The 16,677-nt window shown below is 33.0% G+C and overlaps 1 protein-coding gene and 1 long non-coding RNA gene across 6 annotated transcripts in view; one reads left to right on the top strand and one right to left on the bottom strand.

Annotated features, from left to right (window-relative positions):
* The window catches only part of LOC122523486 (protein phosphatase PP2A 55 kDa regulatory subunit), a 42,352-nt gene that overhangs the window by 8,407 nt on the left and 17,268 nt on the right, over positions 1 to 16,677 (bottom strand). For 2 of the 5 annotated variants that reach the window (XM_043645252.1, XM_043645251.1), the window contains exons 3-5: positions 6,875 to 7,288; positions 518 to 583; positions 280 to 377 (exon numbers count right to left, since the gene is read on the bottom strand). In XM_043645252.1, the coding sequence (XP_043501187.1) occupies positions 280 to 377; positions 518 to 583; positions 6,875 to 6,962 (252 nt within the window). In that variant the 5' untranslated portion in view covers positions 6,963 to 7,288. Of the gene's footprint in view, positions 1 to 279; positions 378 to 517; positions 584 to 835; positions 938 to 1,283; positions 1,423 to 2,163; positions 3,138 to 6,874; positions 7,289 to 16,677 lie in introns of those variants that run through there. The other 3 variants (XM_043645256.1, XM_043645253.1, XM_043645254.1) reach the window with 3 other exon arrangements.
* On the top strand, positions 3,137 to 3,816 carry LOC122523488. Its single transcript, XR_006305310.1, has 2 exons — positions 3,137 to 3,253; positions 3,448 to 3,816. It is a non-coding gene; the product is annotated as an uncharacterized LOC122523488 (long non-coding RNA).

Here is a 16,677-nt window from a genome sequence, read left to right as displayed (position 1 = left end):
TACATAAGCTCTACCTCAAATCATCACTAGTTATACTGATTTCTTGGTAACGACTGTACTGTCTGCAAACGTAGTAACAGTTTGCAAATATAAGTTATTAGTATTCTAAATACTAGATCTATACAAAAATCTCACTCGAGTGAGAACGACATTACTATATCACACAAACAACGCATATAATTTCTTATTAATCTATATACTTTCTCATTCAACAAAATAGGTACGGAATAAGTCTGGTTAATAATGGTTTGTAATCCTATTATATTCCTTAATACTTACAATAGGATCCCTTTGAAAAATAACAACTCGTCCACCCTTGTCCCCAGTTGCAAGAAGGTCACCATCGTGATTAAACTCAACGCACGATATTATATCAGCTGAAATACCGATGAGAAATAAATACATATTTAAAAGAAAAAAAATTATTAAATAACTTATAATTTTGAACCTATTTTATATTAACGTATGACAATAGTATATTGTTCCTCTAATGGAAAGTAATTAAAGTAATACTTGCCTTCGGTAACGTCGTCTTCCAAAGTCCCTTTCACTTGTGAGAAACACCACTGAATGTCACCATTGCCTGTAACATATGAAATTTTCCTAATACTCTGAACAATAATAATCTCTGAACGTTATTTCTCTTGTATACTAATCATCCTATTATTAAGTGATAAATGCACATTTACGTATATAAATAGAATGTCTTATCTTAAAGAAGCAACAATATGTAAAAATAAATAATAATATATATAATAATAATATATATATATATATATATATATATAATAATAATAAAAATCTTAATCTAATAATTTCATATATATCTTCATACGTTGTCGCATGATTGAGAGTTAAACTCCATGAAGAATTGTAAGCTAACGAGGAGGTTAGAAACACTGAAAACAATTGCAACGAGAATGGGAATGCAAGCGAATGGAACACAACGGGGTGCCGGTAAAAAAGAAAAAAAAGGATGCTTCAGAAAGCTCCGCGACATGGCTGAGTTATTTGATCGCTATGAAAGAACGCGGAAGACGTTACGATAACACAATTGAAGTAGAGTAGAGTAGAGTAGAGTAGTAGAGAAGAGAAGAGATAGAAAAGTGATAGTGTAGTATATAAGTAGGGTATATAAGAAGACGATGCAAAATAGCGTAAGAGAGATAGAAAGCGAGATAGGAAGGAGTAAGAGAGAGAAAGAGAGAAAAGTGTAAAGTCACGCGTGAGTTAAACGATAAGCCGAAGAACACAAAGTAAAGGTGGTAAATAGCGATCCCTACTTGAAGTTTCGGCGTAATCCATCGTGCTTCTAAGCCGCTACCGGCTTCGCCGTCGCCACCGTTGCCACCGTCGCCGTCACCGTCGCCGTTGCCGTCGCCACCGGCGACAAGCGCATCTGGTCTCGCGCGACTCGCCAAAAAACCCGAAGAAGAATCACGAACGCGGCGTGCGGTGGCCGCGTATAAGAGATAATATTATTCCAGAGGGATATGCGAAATAAATATTCGTAGGAAAGGTTAAGAAAAAAGAGAAAGAATGGCGGAAGGTAAGCCCCGTTGCACTCAGCGCTGCAGATATACCCGTGAACCCGCGAGATAACTAGGTCAAGGTTCACCCTGCCGCGGTGTACGGTGCGGCATAACCGAACGGCCACAGCAGGAAGGAAAGAACGTAGATGAACGAACGTAGGGAACGTACAAAACACACCACGAACGAAAACGCCAAAGATGCAGAAGAATCACGCTGTCTCGATCGTTCTCCTCTCCCTGTATTTCTTTCTTTCTTTCTCACTCACTCACTCTCACTCTACTCTTTCTCTCTCACATACACACTCTCTTTCTTTCTCTTTTTTTCTATCGCTTTTTTATATTCCTTTTTTCTTTCCTTGCTTCGTAAGACACGCGTATAGATAGAGAGCCACGCGTACTAGAGACGTATATATGTATATATGTATATTATGTGCATATATGCACACATTAAAATAGTACTACTCGCGGTAGTGAACAACCTGTATGTGTCTCCCTCTCTCTCTCTCTTTCTTTCTTTCTTTCTCTTTTTTTTCAAGAGAGATACATATAATACATATGAGTATAATGCAAGGCAGGTATAAGAGAAGACCCGAAGGAGAGAGAGACTCTTCTGCGTGTGCCGTTTACTTACCGGCCATCTCGCATACACACACGCGGCGAGATGCAACGCGCGTTTAAGAACTTTTTAAGTAACGGCCAATAGAGAAATAACTGACTGAGAAAGATGGCACGTTTTTATCGTACCGCACGTACAAAGCTTGATAAATGATTGACTATAGTGTTAGCGGTTATGCGAACACGCTAAGAGAACACACGAGACGAAACACAGTACAAGCATAGCACGACACGACAGATACTCTCTCACTCGTATATATCTTCTTCTTACGCGCAAAGTCACACGAACTCGCGCGCGCACACCCCTGCCACCGCCACTATTATCACTACTATCGGACTATCTCGTCGTCGTCGTCGTCGTCGTTGTCGTCGTTTTCGTTTTCGTTTTCGTTTTTGTCTTCGTCGCCGTTATTGCAGTCGGTTTAACAAAAATATGAAAGAATTATGTGTGTTTATGATACGCCGAGGGCTTTGTGTTAAACTTTTTTTCACACTAAAGTGAAGACACGCGCCACCACCAGACAACACTCTTCCTCCTAATACAGGTTCTTTTTACATTCCGGGCCTCGCCTACGTCACATATTCAACGCGGTTATTCCCATGCCGCTAGCTATGCACCATACAAAAAATAGGCAAAATAGCCCTATCGTACGATTCGAAAATTTTATTTCAATGGCGGAGGTATTCAGGAACGCATAACCGCGCTACACGACTCCTTGCCGTGACGTCACAAACACACCATGCAACCAAGTTTAGTTGCTTTCACGAGATCCGCCATGTTAGTGCGTACAAGAAACGACGCTGCCTCGCGCCCCCGACTTCGACCGAAGATCACCGACCTCTGACGAACCTTCCGGCATCGTTTACGCGCCACTTTCGAATTTTATTTTTACTAAAAAGCTTACATTCGTGTTCTCCCTTGCTTGAATATATTCGCGCGTGATTTTCTAATTTCTAATGTATCTTTATTATCGAGATGTCTTCTTTTATTATTATTCGAAAATGAAAAACAACGCATGTTTAATTATTTTATGATATCGATTGAAACGAATCTGAAATGAAAGGAGTAGACAATATTGGTTTATAAAACACGAATTCATGTCCTAGTAAGTAGGATATTAACGCATTTCAATTCTATGTGGGTACACTTGGAATACACAAAACGTGCTTTGCCTAATCGAGATAACCAAATGAATACGGTTCTAAGAACTCGGCAGAGAATGAGGCGATATATTTTAAACCGACACTAAAATAAAATATTCGTTACGCGTATGTACTAATCTTTTCTATTTTTATTTAGGTTATTACAAAATCAGAAGATCGATTTGGGAATTAATACGAACGAAGAAGTGAATTATTAAATGTCTTTGATGTCTCGTCAATTATTTTACGATGTAATATACAGCATGACGACGAAAAAAAAGAGAATAATATGTATCATTCTACCGTCAAAAAATAGCTTTCATAATCGAGCTTATTGTTAGTTATTAAAAGTACATAGTATATAATGCGTCTTGTGTGCATACTAGGATGTTGTACCGTTGAATATATCTTCTCTCAAAAGAATTTTTACATTACTATGATAATATGACGTCTTCACACAACTCGAACAATGGCCGTTATCAGATGCATCGAAAATAAAACCTTCCGCGTCTTTTTGCTTGAAATACTTACCATTTAATCGTTTATCTTCCATTCTTTTCGAATATCGTATTACTTGAATGCGTAAGTAAGCATATAAGTATACTAGCAAACAAGCTTGCGCGAATAAGCTTAAATGTATTACAGGCTAACAAATTCATACTGGGCATTAACTGCCATTAAAGCGTTTCTACTCTTTCACTTTCTTCTTTCGTTGCGAACACGTTTCGCGACATTATTATCTGAAGATTTATACTAACGAAAAGTAAATCTTCCATTGGTGCAGCTTCAACGATCTTGCTTTCCGACAACGTAATAAAAGAAAGAAGCGAGCTAGTTAAAATTAAATCAAAGATAAAATTACAATTTAACGAAAAAGAAATGTGAATATTATTTATTTAATCCCCTTTTTGACTTATTTTCAAATTAACACACATTACCTAAGAGTTCCGTTAGTTTCTCATGCAGCTCTTCCATAGAAGAAAACAATGGTTTGTTCCTCATCAGTTTAGATAAATTTTTGGGAGCACGCATTTCCGAATAAGTCGGTCGATCCATTTTTATTCGATAAAATTCGATACACTTTTTTTTTTTACGTTATAACATATTTATCTTACAACCAAGTATAGAATATGCATTAAATTTAATTTCTCCCGAACGTACCGTAAAATTTAATTAGAATCGAATTTTATATTTGTCTAAAGATTTTCTACGAGCTACCGTACCGACAGATCGAAACACTTTCATCGTTTAAACTGCGTCAAATATTATTCGACTCGATTTATGCTAATCCTTAACTCGGAGTCATTCATCGAGACCTCGGGGCTTTGTCGATCTTCAACAAAAGATTTCTCAGGTGTGCTATTAAATTGCGTCTTGTGAACAATATGAACCAAAGAAGAAAGAAAAAATTTACGATCTCTCTCTCTCTCTTTCTCTCTCTCACTATCTCGTTTTATTTCGTTGACAATTTTTTACTCAAATAAATCTCTCAATTGACACTATTGATAATTTGTTGAAATAAATAATATCGCAGATTAATGTCCTTATATATAATAAATACATACGATACAAATTATGAAGAAACACGAGCAAAATGGCCGAAATAATAGCACGATGTGCGAGAGACTGTCTCGAACTGGTACGTAAACGTTGGCTCTCAAGGAAGGTACTGATTGCCTTATGTATTAGAGACAATTCGTTAATTGATTTGTCCTAACAAACACGCGCACCCAATACTGCATTTACTTTCGCATCTCTTCGTTATAAATCGAAACAAAAATTATGAATACGATCAAATAAACATTCGAATATTATCCCAATACTACAACACTAACCTATTATCACTATTAATTAATTTTTCTCTTTGATGATTGAGATTCCTTCGAATATCTGTTAAGATTTTATATAAATAATGTGCTTGTACGCGTGCGTCATGTTATCAATGTCAAGATGATATAACGACTGTTTAAAAATTGTATGCTTTATCTCTTTCTCTCTCATTCTCTTTCTCTCTCCCTAGGTTTTCTTTAAAAACGATTAGGACACGAAAAGATTAAATGTAAGTACAATTGAAATATTACTTTCTTGTGTGTGTGTGTGTGTATGTGTGACGCGTATGCTATAAATTCAATTCATTTGAATCTGCTGATATCATTATAATTCGAAATAACACTTCCACTGTAACGACACGTATCTCTCTTTCTCTTTCTTATTACATCCATCTCTTTATCGTAATAAATCATTTCCAAGGATCTACACGCGAATTTACAACTTACACAATATATACGTATTTAATAGAGTTATAAACAATAATCTATAAATAATCAAATGAAATTTATCGATCTTTAACGTAACAATTAATCTAACGTAATTATCGAAAATTCCTATACGAAATTAGATAACGAAACATAACAATTACGATCACGACGATCTACGGATTTGATGGTTAATCCTTTAGAAACGAAAACGTATTTACATACCTATTAGTTGGCCACAATTTTCATATGAATAGTAGTCGGAAAAACCATCCTCGGATTCTGTTTCGCTCGTGTCCGTTTTATTGTTACAATTTAAGTCGCTATGTAAAACGTTTCTTCCACGAACTCGCGAATAATACATATTCTTTTTCTAAAACGAATCTAAATGAATTCTATTCACGACGGAAGACACACTTCTCACTAGATAATTCGTAAGAGAGAAGAACACATAACACGCGTTTATGTGTTACGCTGTTTTCCTTGTGTGACATTGTTAAGGAAGAATTTCCGTTTTCCTTCCTCACTCTCCCTACTTTCTTTCCCTTTCCCTTTACTCTCTCTCTCTATCTCTCTCTTTCTATATATATATATTTATCTATCTTTATTTTTCTCATTTGGAACAGAAAACCTAATATAAACATTTCAATTCTGCTCGACACTATTTTCTTTAGTGTACGTATAGGGAAACCGTACCTAATATAGAACAGTACCTAATATAGAACCCTGCTATATACCTTTAGCAAGTAAACAATGTAAACTATCTACAATCATACGAAAAATGTCTTTTCTTTTTTTATTTATTTTCACAGAAAACATTCAACATGTTTTATCATAACTTCAAGACTTGATTTAAATTTGTACACAAATTGAATTATTAATAATAAGAAAATCTATTACTTCGGCTACACGTTTTAATTTAAATATCATTGAAAATAAAAATATCTTTACGTTTGTGTTAAGTATTTAAAAAAAACAAATTTCATAATATATGCAATATTGAAGTTTAACACATAAATTTCTATTTAAAACGAATAATATATTGCAACCTTTTTGGTGATATTTTTCCCTGTCTTACTAAATCTTTGTATTACTGTTCGCGTTGTTACTCGTGTTACCGAGAAATATGTTGGAAAATGAGAATGCATTAGTTGAAATATCTACGAGACGTTGTCTGATCGTAAAGGTTTATACTTACATTGCTCGATCTTAAATTTATTGGCATTATATATCTTTTCTTTTCCATGTTATTTCAACTAACTTTACCAGCTAAACGAAAATAAAAGGGTAAAACAAAAGAAAAAGAAACAAAACAAGCGATTAACTCACCAGCTCTTTTGTTGACGGCGGTGTTGATCATAGAACCAAGTTTCGTGAGGCTTGACTGCCTCATGATATTGGATGGACTTCTCTTCATCCGTTTGGACGGTTGGACCGAAATTGGGGCGGTGGTTCTGGCCCGTGCCAAAATAGCACGAATTTCGGTATAACAGTTTCTGTTTGGATTCGAATTGGGGGGCCGCTGGGGCGGTGCCCCCCATAGACCCACGACCCCTGCGTGACGCGTGGTGACACTTTTTACTCGTCGTTGTATTTCTCTTCTTCTTCTTCTTCTTCTTGCCCTTCGTCCAAATCTCCCTTCGAATCTTCTTCTCTTTCGAGACCACCTGCCACCCCTTCTTTCAACTCCGGAAGTGACAAATTTCCTTCAACAAATTCTCGATCCTTCTCCAGGATCTTCACCTGTTGAAATTCGGATAAGGCTGATAAATTAGTTCACTTTATTTCCGGGTACGTTAAATTTAGTTTTACAGTTAATCGAAATGTTGAATCATATATTAACTGATGTTAATATCAATTGTATATTATATTTTTTGTTTAGATATATTTGGATATTTGAATTAGAATTATTTACAAAAATGACTTGTCTATAATGGCAAATATAGACAAAATTAAGTTTCATTTACTCTTTTATTCAATCTAACAAAATATATTTTAATATCTTTTCAAATCATATTTTATAATCATACATATATCACAAATGGTATATAAGAATACGAGGTAATATATTTCTAAATCTAAAATTTCAATATTTTAAACGTCTGTTGATGAAAGAAAAGATTGATCGTGGTACGTGAACGGAATATATTTTCGAATCGTCCTGATTGAGATTAGTAAACGAGTAAAGTTAATATAGAAGAGGTAATAATCAAAGAGAATTGTATAATAACATTTTCCAATGTAAAAACTGCGGAATTATTAATGCGAAATCATTTGAATTTCCTACGTGAAAATAGGAAAATTTAATTTAAATTTCATAAAGGATTTTCTATTTTATTACGAAGGTACTACGGTAGGTACGATTTGCGATACGTGTGCAAGAAGACTACTATTGCAAGAGAAAACTACTCGAGAGAAGCTTGCGTTGCGGTACTTGAAAACCAAGACAACAGCATTTGCACTAGCAGAAGCAGAAGCAGAAGTAAAAGTAGAAGCAGAAGTAGAGGCATAAGCTAAAGCAGCAAGAGTAGAGTACAGATCATCGAGAAGCACCGACTCATTGTAGAAATCGATGAAAACTACTCGAGGAAGTTCGAAGTACTCGCGTTCCTTCTTCATATGCTTGCCTTCTCTCTAGTTCTACGATACTTCTTCAGGACACGTCGCGTGACCAAGAAGCATCTACCACCTACTATGCGACCGTCGACTACGATTTCCTTTGTCGCCATTTTCGAACGACGATGACCCGTTGAAAGGCTCGATTATACCCGAGACAATAACGTACTACTTGTGTGTGTGTGTGTGTTATACACTTTTACGATATTTTAGATTCGTTTTATTGCTCCTTCAAAAATCACTTGATCGAAAGAACGTAGTATAATAGGAGACGATTAATTGTAAGTTAAATAAATACGAATAGTTTATATTTCATAATTTATTTTATAATATATAAATAATTGTAAAATATAAAATCAATCATAATATCTATTATTTTTCAATTTAATTTAATCTAATTTCATAATTACCGGGGCACGAGTGATATTTTATATGCCGCCATTTTGGAGAACACGTTCCGCGACATAAAAATACACACACACTCGAATTCTTACAATTAAAACAATAGAATATTATTGTTAATAACGTTTGCTGTAATGAAAATTCTTCAATGATGCATACATTACGGATTTCTTTCTTTATCGGAAAAATAATCAAACGAACGTTGTAAAGTAATGCCTTTTTAGCGATAATAAATACATAAATACATAAATATTTTACGGAATTTTTTAAACTCCAATCGAAAGATAAAGTTCAAGCGATAGAAGATATTCTAAGAAAAGAATATCAAAGATTCGTGTGTATATCAACGATAACAATAAAAAAAGAAAGAAAAAAAAGCGAACGAGTGTATATTCGTTGTTGAGTATTTAACCGGATGCCGTCAACCTATTGTAATTAATGTGAATGCATATATAATATACGCAATCATTCCTATGACATTTATACGGTCATAAACGAAACATTACGCATGTACCATACGATACAAAGATCGTAACAACATTTTATGGATGTGCTTGTAAGATGTTCCATGTATATTCATAAGAAAATAAATTTTATTCGTATGTGATTGATTGTGCAAGACGAAAAAAGTCACGTGTTATTAATATTATTCTAATGAAATAAGAAAAAATAATAGTAATAATAATAGAAAAAAAAAAACAAAAACAATTTAACTTGTTTATCTGTAACTTGCAATTATAAAATACCTATATTCGTCGTGTTTTAATAATAATTAAAAATATAAAATATATTGAGCTAATAATTTATATTATTAAGACCTCAATTGTTTATCTTTTATTTTTCACTAGGCTCGGATACGCATTATATGTTAATCTCCGTAAGGATTGTAATATATAATTTGTATGATTTATGTAAATATAATTCATGTATATATACAATGTTTACATCTAGATAAAAATCAAAAAGAAAAGAAAAATAAAGAAAAAGTGTCCCCGAAAGAGAGTGCATTCGTGAAAATGTTGTTTTCTTTCTCCGGTTAGAGTAACGAATAGAAAAGTTCGTTGAGAGAAAGAGAATAAAAAATAAGGTAGAATTATACAAGAAAATAAGGAAAAAAAAAGAAAAAGGTAAAGAAAAAGAAAAGGAACGAACGTATATAATTATATTTAGATAAAATTTACTTTCGCGAGAAATGTTGCGAGAGAATTGTGTGCTAGGGAGAGGAAAGGGGGAGGAAAGGGAGAGGTTGGTTTCAGTGAACAAAAAAACAATGCTACATCGCACGATGATCCTGCGGAATGAAAACGTCCGTGAAAATTGGGTTAAGCATACTTGCATATCTTACGGCGTAAAAAGAGAAAGAAGAAGAGGTAGAAAGAGAGAGAGAGAAAGAGAGAGAGAGAGACAAATAGAGAAAGAAAGAGATGAAGAAGAAGAAGAAGAAGGAGAAGAGCGTGGGTGCCCTTGATTGAGAAGAGAGAAAGATAGAACAGCGAGAGAAAGAGAGAGAGAGAGTGAGAGAGAGAAAAAAAAAGAGAAAGAATCAGATAGATGCGCAAGTAATCAAGAGACGAAGACAAAACTTGCCATTGATTAAATCAGTTTCGAATTGACTATGCTGTCCTCGGTTTCTAAAACAGCGAATAGCAAACGAGGTTACAACTACGTTTCATTTTTAACAAGATATCGTGTCTCACGCGAAACATTCGTTTCTGATGACACCATATTGAAAAAATAATAATACGCATGATATAAAGTATGATTAATTAAAATCACGAGATTAATTGTTTATAATTGTGTGATTATATTCATCGAAAGATTTCTTTACTTATTCGTCATGTATTTCAATTAATTCGTGATATTTTATCTGTTATATTAATGCAAAGGAATCGTTTTGTTCGAATAAGAAGATAATTTTGCCCCTCCTCCTCCCCCTTAAGCGTTAATCTACGTATACCGTAATTAGGATAAGATGAAACGTGAAATGTAATTAGCAACGTGGTAATTAATCTCGATCGGTTTCTACTATATCGATTTATTACTCCAACGCCCTCTCATCCTCGGATAATATCGTTCGGAATAATTTTCTCGAATATCTATCTCTCGTCCGCGAATTTCGTCAAAACTAGGATATCCTTGTGGCAAATTAATTTATATGGGAAAAAAAATTGTTTAACGTGAATCGTTCTAATTTGCTTTTTTGTTTTGAAGTTATATTTTCTTTTACGTAATATCACTGCGCGAGTAAAGATATAAAAGATTGTTCAAATTATTGCCAGAAAGATTTATTGTTTCTTAACTAGTTATATTTTTTGTTTTTTTTTTTCATCTCTTATTTTATTCTCTCTAATTTTCCCCTTTATCTCGTTAATATGTAATTATACGAAATATCTTTTCTCTTGTACGCATGTATGTATGTATATATTTAATGTATATATGTAAATATGATTTTTACAACAAAAAATTAGAGTTATAATTACTTGATTATGCGAAATAAATAATTGAATGAATTTCATTTAATCGTAATAATAATATAATTCTAATTAATAATAACTATTCTTAACTAATTATTTAATAATTTATAAGTAACTAATAATTTGTATTCATTTTATTTTACGATACGCGAATGGTATACAAGTTTTAACGGTGAATCAACTCTAACTGCTATTCTCGAATTATTATAGATACGTGAAGAGGACGAATGCTAATGGTCGTCCAATGTATATGTATTTATGTCTTATTCATTTCTCTCTCTCTCTCTCTCTCTCTCTCTCTTTCAGAGTTTGAATTAATGGAAGCGTAAGACCGTTGAAAAGAGCTTCTCAACGAGCCGTCTTTTATACCTACGTGTCTAAACGCAAGTTGTAAAGTTCAACAGTAAGATTCTCTATGAGTGGTCCTATCGTAGAAAAGCTCTTGGCCGCATCATTATGATAAGAATAAAAAACAAAAAAACAAAAAATTATTGTGCATAAATTCAAAGTAGCACTTTTGAAGAAAATGTTACGACTTTGACTTAAAAGATCGTAGAAAAGCTCTTGGCTGCGTAATTACGATTAAAAAAAAAAAAAAAGGAAAATAAAAAAAATGGCACAAATTCGAAGTAGCATTTTTGAAGGAAACGTTATTAGTTTGACTTAAAAGATCTCTCTCTCTCTCTCTCTCTTAAAAAAAAAAGAAAAAGCTCTTGGTCACGTAATTACGATTAAAATAGGAAAAAAAAGAAAAAAATTGCATAAATTAGAAGTAGCATTTCTTAAAGAAAAACGTTTGCGGGTTTGACATAAAAGGATGAACAATAACGATACCAAAGATTAAATGTAAAGGATTTAGTTTAATCTGGTATTGATTGAGTTCGTTAATATTAGCCAGTTCGATCTGGATAATATCATCTCGATGTTGTACAATACGTAAGACAAGATTTCCTTTTAAGATTTTTCCACGATCAAACATTATTGTCTTGTAAACGTAAATGAAAGTAATTAAACGCAGATATGTATATAATTTCTTCATTCCAAATTCATTGTGATGATGATGATGATGATGATGATCATCATCATCATTGCGAATCTATATCGTAGTGATAACACACACACACACACACGTTGCAATTTTCTTCTAGTACATGAGAATGGAAGGCAAGGCCGAATCTGTAAAACGCTAATCGTTACCTCTAGTTAATTCAAGTGTCTCAAGGTCAACGCTCTAATACGTTCTAATAAGTATATCGTTCGCAAGCAATCGCAATCAAGTGGTTCCACGTGTCGTTGCTTCTCATAATATCCTCCAATTATTTTTGGCTTTACGAAAAAAAAAAATTAAAAAAAAAAAAAAAGAAAGATTTAAAATGAACATTGAAATGATATTTATTTTTAAATACGAGACATCTATACCCGGATAAAAAAGTGAGAGAGATATATATTTCCCTTATTCTCAGCATATTTCTCTCGTAAAACATTGCTGATGCTATGACACGACGACGAGGTTCAAATTAACGATTCTCCAACACGGTACACACTTTAGTTAAGTTTTATTTAAAAAAAAACATTCGCCTCTCCGAAGGTATAATGATCTCGAGTGACAGAAAAGGACATCAGGCACAGACAGACAGACAGACAGAAAAAAAGAAAGATAGACAGAACAATCCTTTTATCAATTTAATAAACTCAGCGAATTTCAATATGCGACAACCAAGCGACAAATATCAAAAGATTAAATCGCACAAAAGTTAGCTACGATAAACTCTCGTATCAATCTACGATAGGTGCTGTCCCACGCGATTATTAAATTGCTGGATAACTGTAGATTTGATCTTTTTCTTTTTTTTATCCTGATCCTAAGCAAAATTGAGTTTGCTTGGCACGGAGTTGGTGGTAAATCCTTTTGGCGAGTTCGTCTACATTTTCGCGAATTCCTTATTCCCCCCTCCCCTCTTCTTTCTCCTCCATTTCTCTATATTTTTTTTGTTTCTTTTTGTAAATACATACCAAACCACTTTAAACGTGCAGACACCAAGAAGAATATTCGCGAACTATGGATTCGATTTTTCTTTTCCAACCAACCCTCTTTCTTTCTCCTTTCTCTCTATCCGTTCGTCTGTCTGTCTGTCTGTCTGTCTGTCTGTCTGTCTGCTGTTCCTCTCTCTCTCTTTCTTTCTCTTATTCTCGTTGCTCTCAACTCGTCGGGGATGCTGGCAGGCGGATAGTAGTTTGTTAAAGCGTCGGGACACGCGAGGGGGATGCTAGGTCTTTTTGGCATCTTGCCAAAGAATTTTCCGTCTGGTTCTAAAGCTCGAAATTCGTTCTCTCTTTCTTCCTTTCTTTCTTCCTTTCTTTCTTGGTTTTTCGTGCGTGTAATACGAACGAATATACGTGTGTATATATACAGGACTCACATCTAACGTTTAGTTCGACGCACAAAAAGAATCGATGACTTAGACTGTCCTTCTGACTTCGTCTAGAGACGTGATAACGATTCATCCAAAAAAAAAAGAAAAAGAAGGGTCCCCCTTTTTTTGGGTTTTAACACTTCGATAAAATTCGAAGATTTTTTTCTGATTCGATAAAAATTCCAAACTTTCTTAGACTGTGTTTTCTCCTCCTCTCCCTGTCCCCCTGTCCCCCTACCCCCTGCCCACCGTCCCCCCGTGTTGTAATTTCATTTTCCGTTTGCTAATGGGTCCTACGAATGTCGTCAATAAGCTCACTTTTACGATCACCGAGAGAGAAAATAAACGCGATTTCGTTTGTGTACGGTAAATTGCCTATCGACAGGTGCACTTCGATCTTTCGTTCCACGTTTATTCGAAAATATATACCGTGACTGAAAGGGAATATTATCTTACAATAAAGTCAGAATTTATAAAAAGTAATTCAGTTTTATGCATTTAATTTGAAATGCAAATTTTATAGAATAAAGCTATCAATCGCGAATGATTGTATCAGAAAATTTGATATGTTTAAAAGTATTTATATTTTTAATTTTATATTAATATTAATTATTTTATTTCTATTGGCTTATATATTTGGTTATATGTTTTATATTGTTGTTGTTGTTTTATAATAAAGCAATTTTTAAATAATTCATTTATCTAGTTTATAAGCCTAATTGCATATTAAGAAAATTCTATTAACATAAGTTAGTAATTAATGTATAAAATATAAATTACCAAATTATGGAAACCGTATTGCGTTTAATTAATTTTGATGATTTTAAGGGTCGGTAAGTTTTTGCATAACTTGGCAAAATTGAGCTTGTAGGACATAAAATTTGATGTATTCATGGGAAAAATTGCGTGTAAAACAAATTTACATTTTTAACGTTTAAAAAAAGAACAATGAGAACAAATCGGTGTTCAGAACTTTGAACGACAATATCTGCAAAGTAAAAACATTTAACATGCGATGGTTTTTTTTTCATTACTATTTATAGATACATTTCATATATTTCATGTCGTGTCAAGAAATTTATGAAACAGTCTAACAAATCAAACATGCATAAGCATAAAAATATCTCAACAATCGAGGAAAAAGAAACAAATGAAGTTTCAGAATTTTAACCCTCATATTACCCTTAAAACAAATAAGGTAGAAATATGAACAAATTGAACAGAAATGTTTGAAAAAACAAATTGTTTATGATTATTCCATTCGATTTATTTCAAATCTTCTTAAAAGTGAATTCGATTAACCACGTTTTTTATACGATTGTAATAAGATCGAATTAATAAACTTGTCGAAAAAGAGAAAGATAAAACATTTACAATAATAATAATAATAAATAAAGAAAACCTGGTCTATGAAAGAACTTTGAAGTAGAAAAGATGCAGACCAATCACATAGTCTGGAGATCAACGTCAATTACGACGTTTACAACAATGATAAGGGTTCAGATTTTTACATCGAGTATTAATAACGAACGTATTTATAAGTCTTGTTACGAATGGTCGTTTGTACAATTTGTAACGTGTCATCTGGGGATTACGTGCGACTCACTTTCAGTCTGCAAATGTAAGACGGTCAATTTCAATAGAGCTTATTATGTATGTATGACACTGGTAATAACTGGTTCCTTTTTAGAAAGAGGAGTGGTAGAAACGCGTATTCGAATAAGTATGTAAGTAATAATAATAATAATATATAATCGTACTTGAAAATTCTTCTTTATCGTAACACAAATCTTTCATTTCGATGAATTGTTCTTATTTATTTTTTTGGTTAAATATATATATATATAGATAGAAAGAGAACAAGGTACTTTCTCTTTGAAATATCAAGAAGACTTTATCGACGTTGTTGTACTATTGGCGCATGCTCGAAGTATGTTCTTCTCTGTTTAGAAAACTTACAGGAATATCGGTTTTCTCTAAACGTTCGCGAAAATTTCTATCATCTATGAGTCGGTACATTTTTTCTTTCTTTTTCCTTTTGTTTTTATTTACTCAAGCAAGTAAATATCTTTTTGATATCCCGTTCTTTTTATATATGTTCGCGTATACGTAGCATAAATGCATATATATGTGTATATGTATAAAAAAAAAGAAATTCTAGCATACCGATAAAATAAATAAATAGTTTCTAAAAGCAGTAAGATCTATCTTTTGAAAATTCAAATATAAATAACCGTCCTATCTTGATCCGTTTCCTTAGCATTACCTATTTTTAACGAACGAACCTTGATGTGCAAAATCAATATACTTGATAGATTCGTTCCTTACAACCTCGGCCTTCAAAGTCTTTCTATCGTTTCTCAATCATTAAAATTATATATATAATATATATATAATTTATAACAAGATTAATAAAGATATTTGTTAATAAAACTCGAAATATAAATCCTACATTATATACATTTTTTTAAATATATAAATATCATTATATCTTGACTTGAAAAATTTCCTAAATTATTATTACAAATTTATCATTATATTTAATTAATTTATATTTAATTTAGAATATATGTCTTCTTTTTCCTACTCTTTTTTTTTTTATTCGAAGAAACGTTTTATAATAAATGAATGTTCAGTTTTGTCATGCAGTATAAATTGATAGCATCATCCGTGTCCTTAAATTACTTCACATAGATAAAAATCCTTTTTTGAACGGTGCCACCCTCACTTATCTATCTTTCTCTTTCTCTTTTTTTTTAACTTTCTGTATTTTTTTTAATTTAAATCGGTAAAGAGGGAATTTCATACGGTTGCTCTAAAAACATCCCCCGGACTAAAACAAAGTGTAATAAATCGTTTTTGGTCTAGGGACCGAATAAAAGTACCGACGTTGTACCAATCTACCACCACCACCACCATCACTACTTCCTCCCCATGCCAATAATATTTTCTAGGTCGAGTTTGCACGCTTTTGAAAAAGCCGAAAGATAAAAAACTATGATTTCGCGGACACTTCGTTATAAACTTCAACGATACTACAACTTGACTGAATATACTTTAAATCACAATTCTTTCTCTCACCTCTCGTTTCTTATTATTTAAATATTATTTCTCTTTATTTTTGTCTTTTGTCTTTTCTCAAACTCGTGTCTGGTTGGTCGTCTACTCTATCTGTCTATCTTTCACGATCAAGATTCGTCATTTTTTGAAAGTACAATGGCAAAAT

This window comes from Polistes fuscatus, unplaced genomic scaffold (assembly GCF_010416935.1).
Source record: "Polistes fuscatus isolate 324 unplaced genomic scaffold, CU_Pfus_HIC Scaffold6, whole genome shotgun sequence".
Lineage (NCBI taxonomy): Eukaryota > Metazoa > Arthropoda > Insecta > Hymenoptera > Vespidae > Polistes > Polistes fuscatus.
Note: the sequence above shows the minus strand (reverse complement) of the source record. Positions and strands in the feature narration are given on the sequence as shown.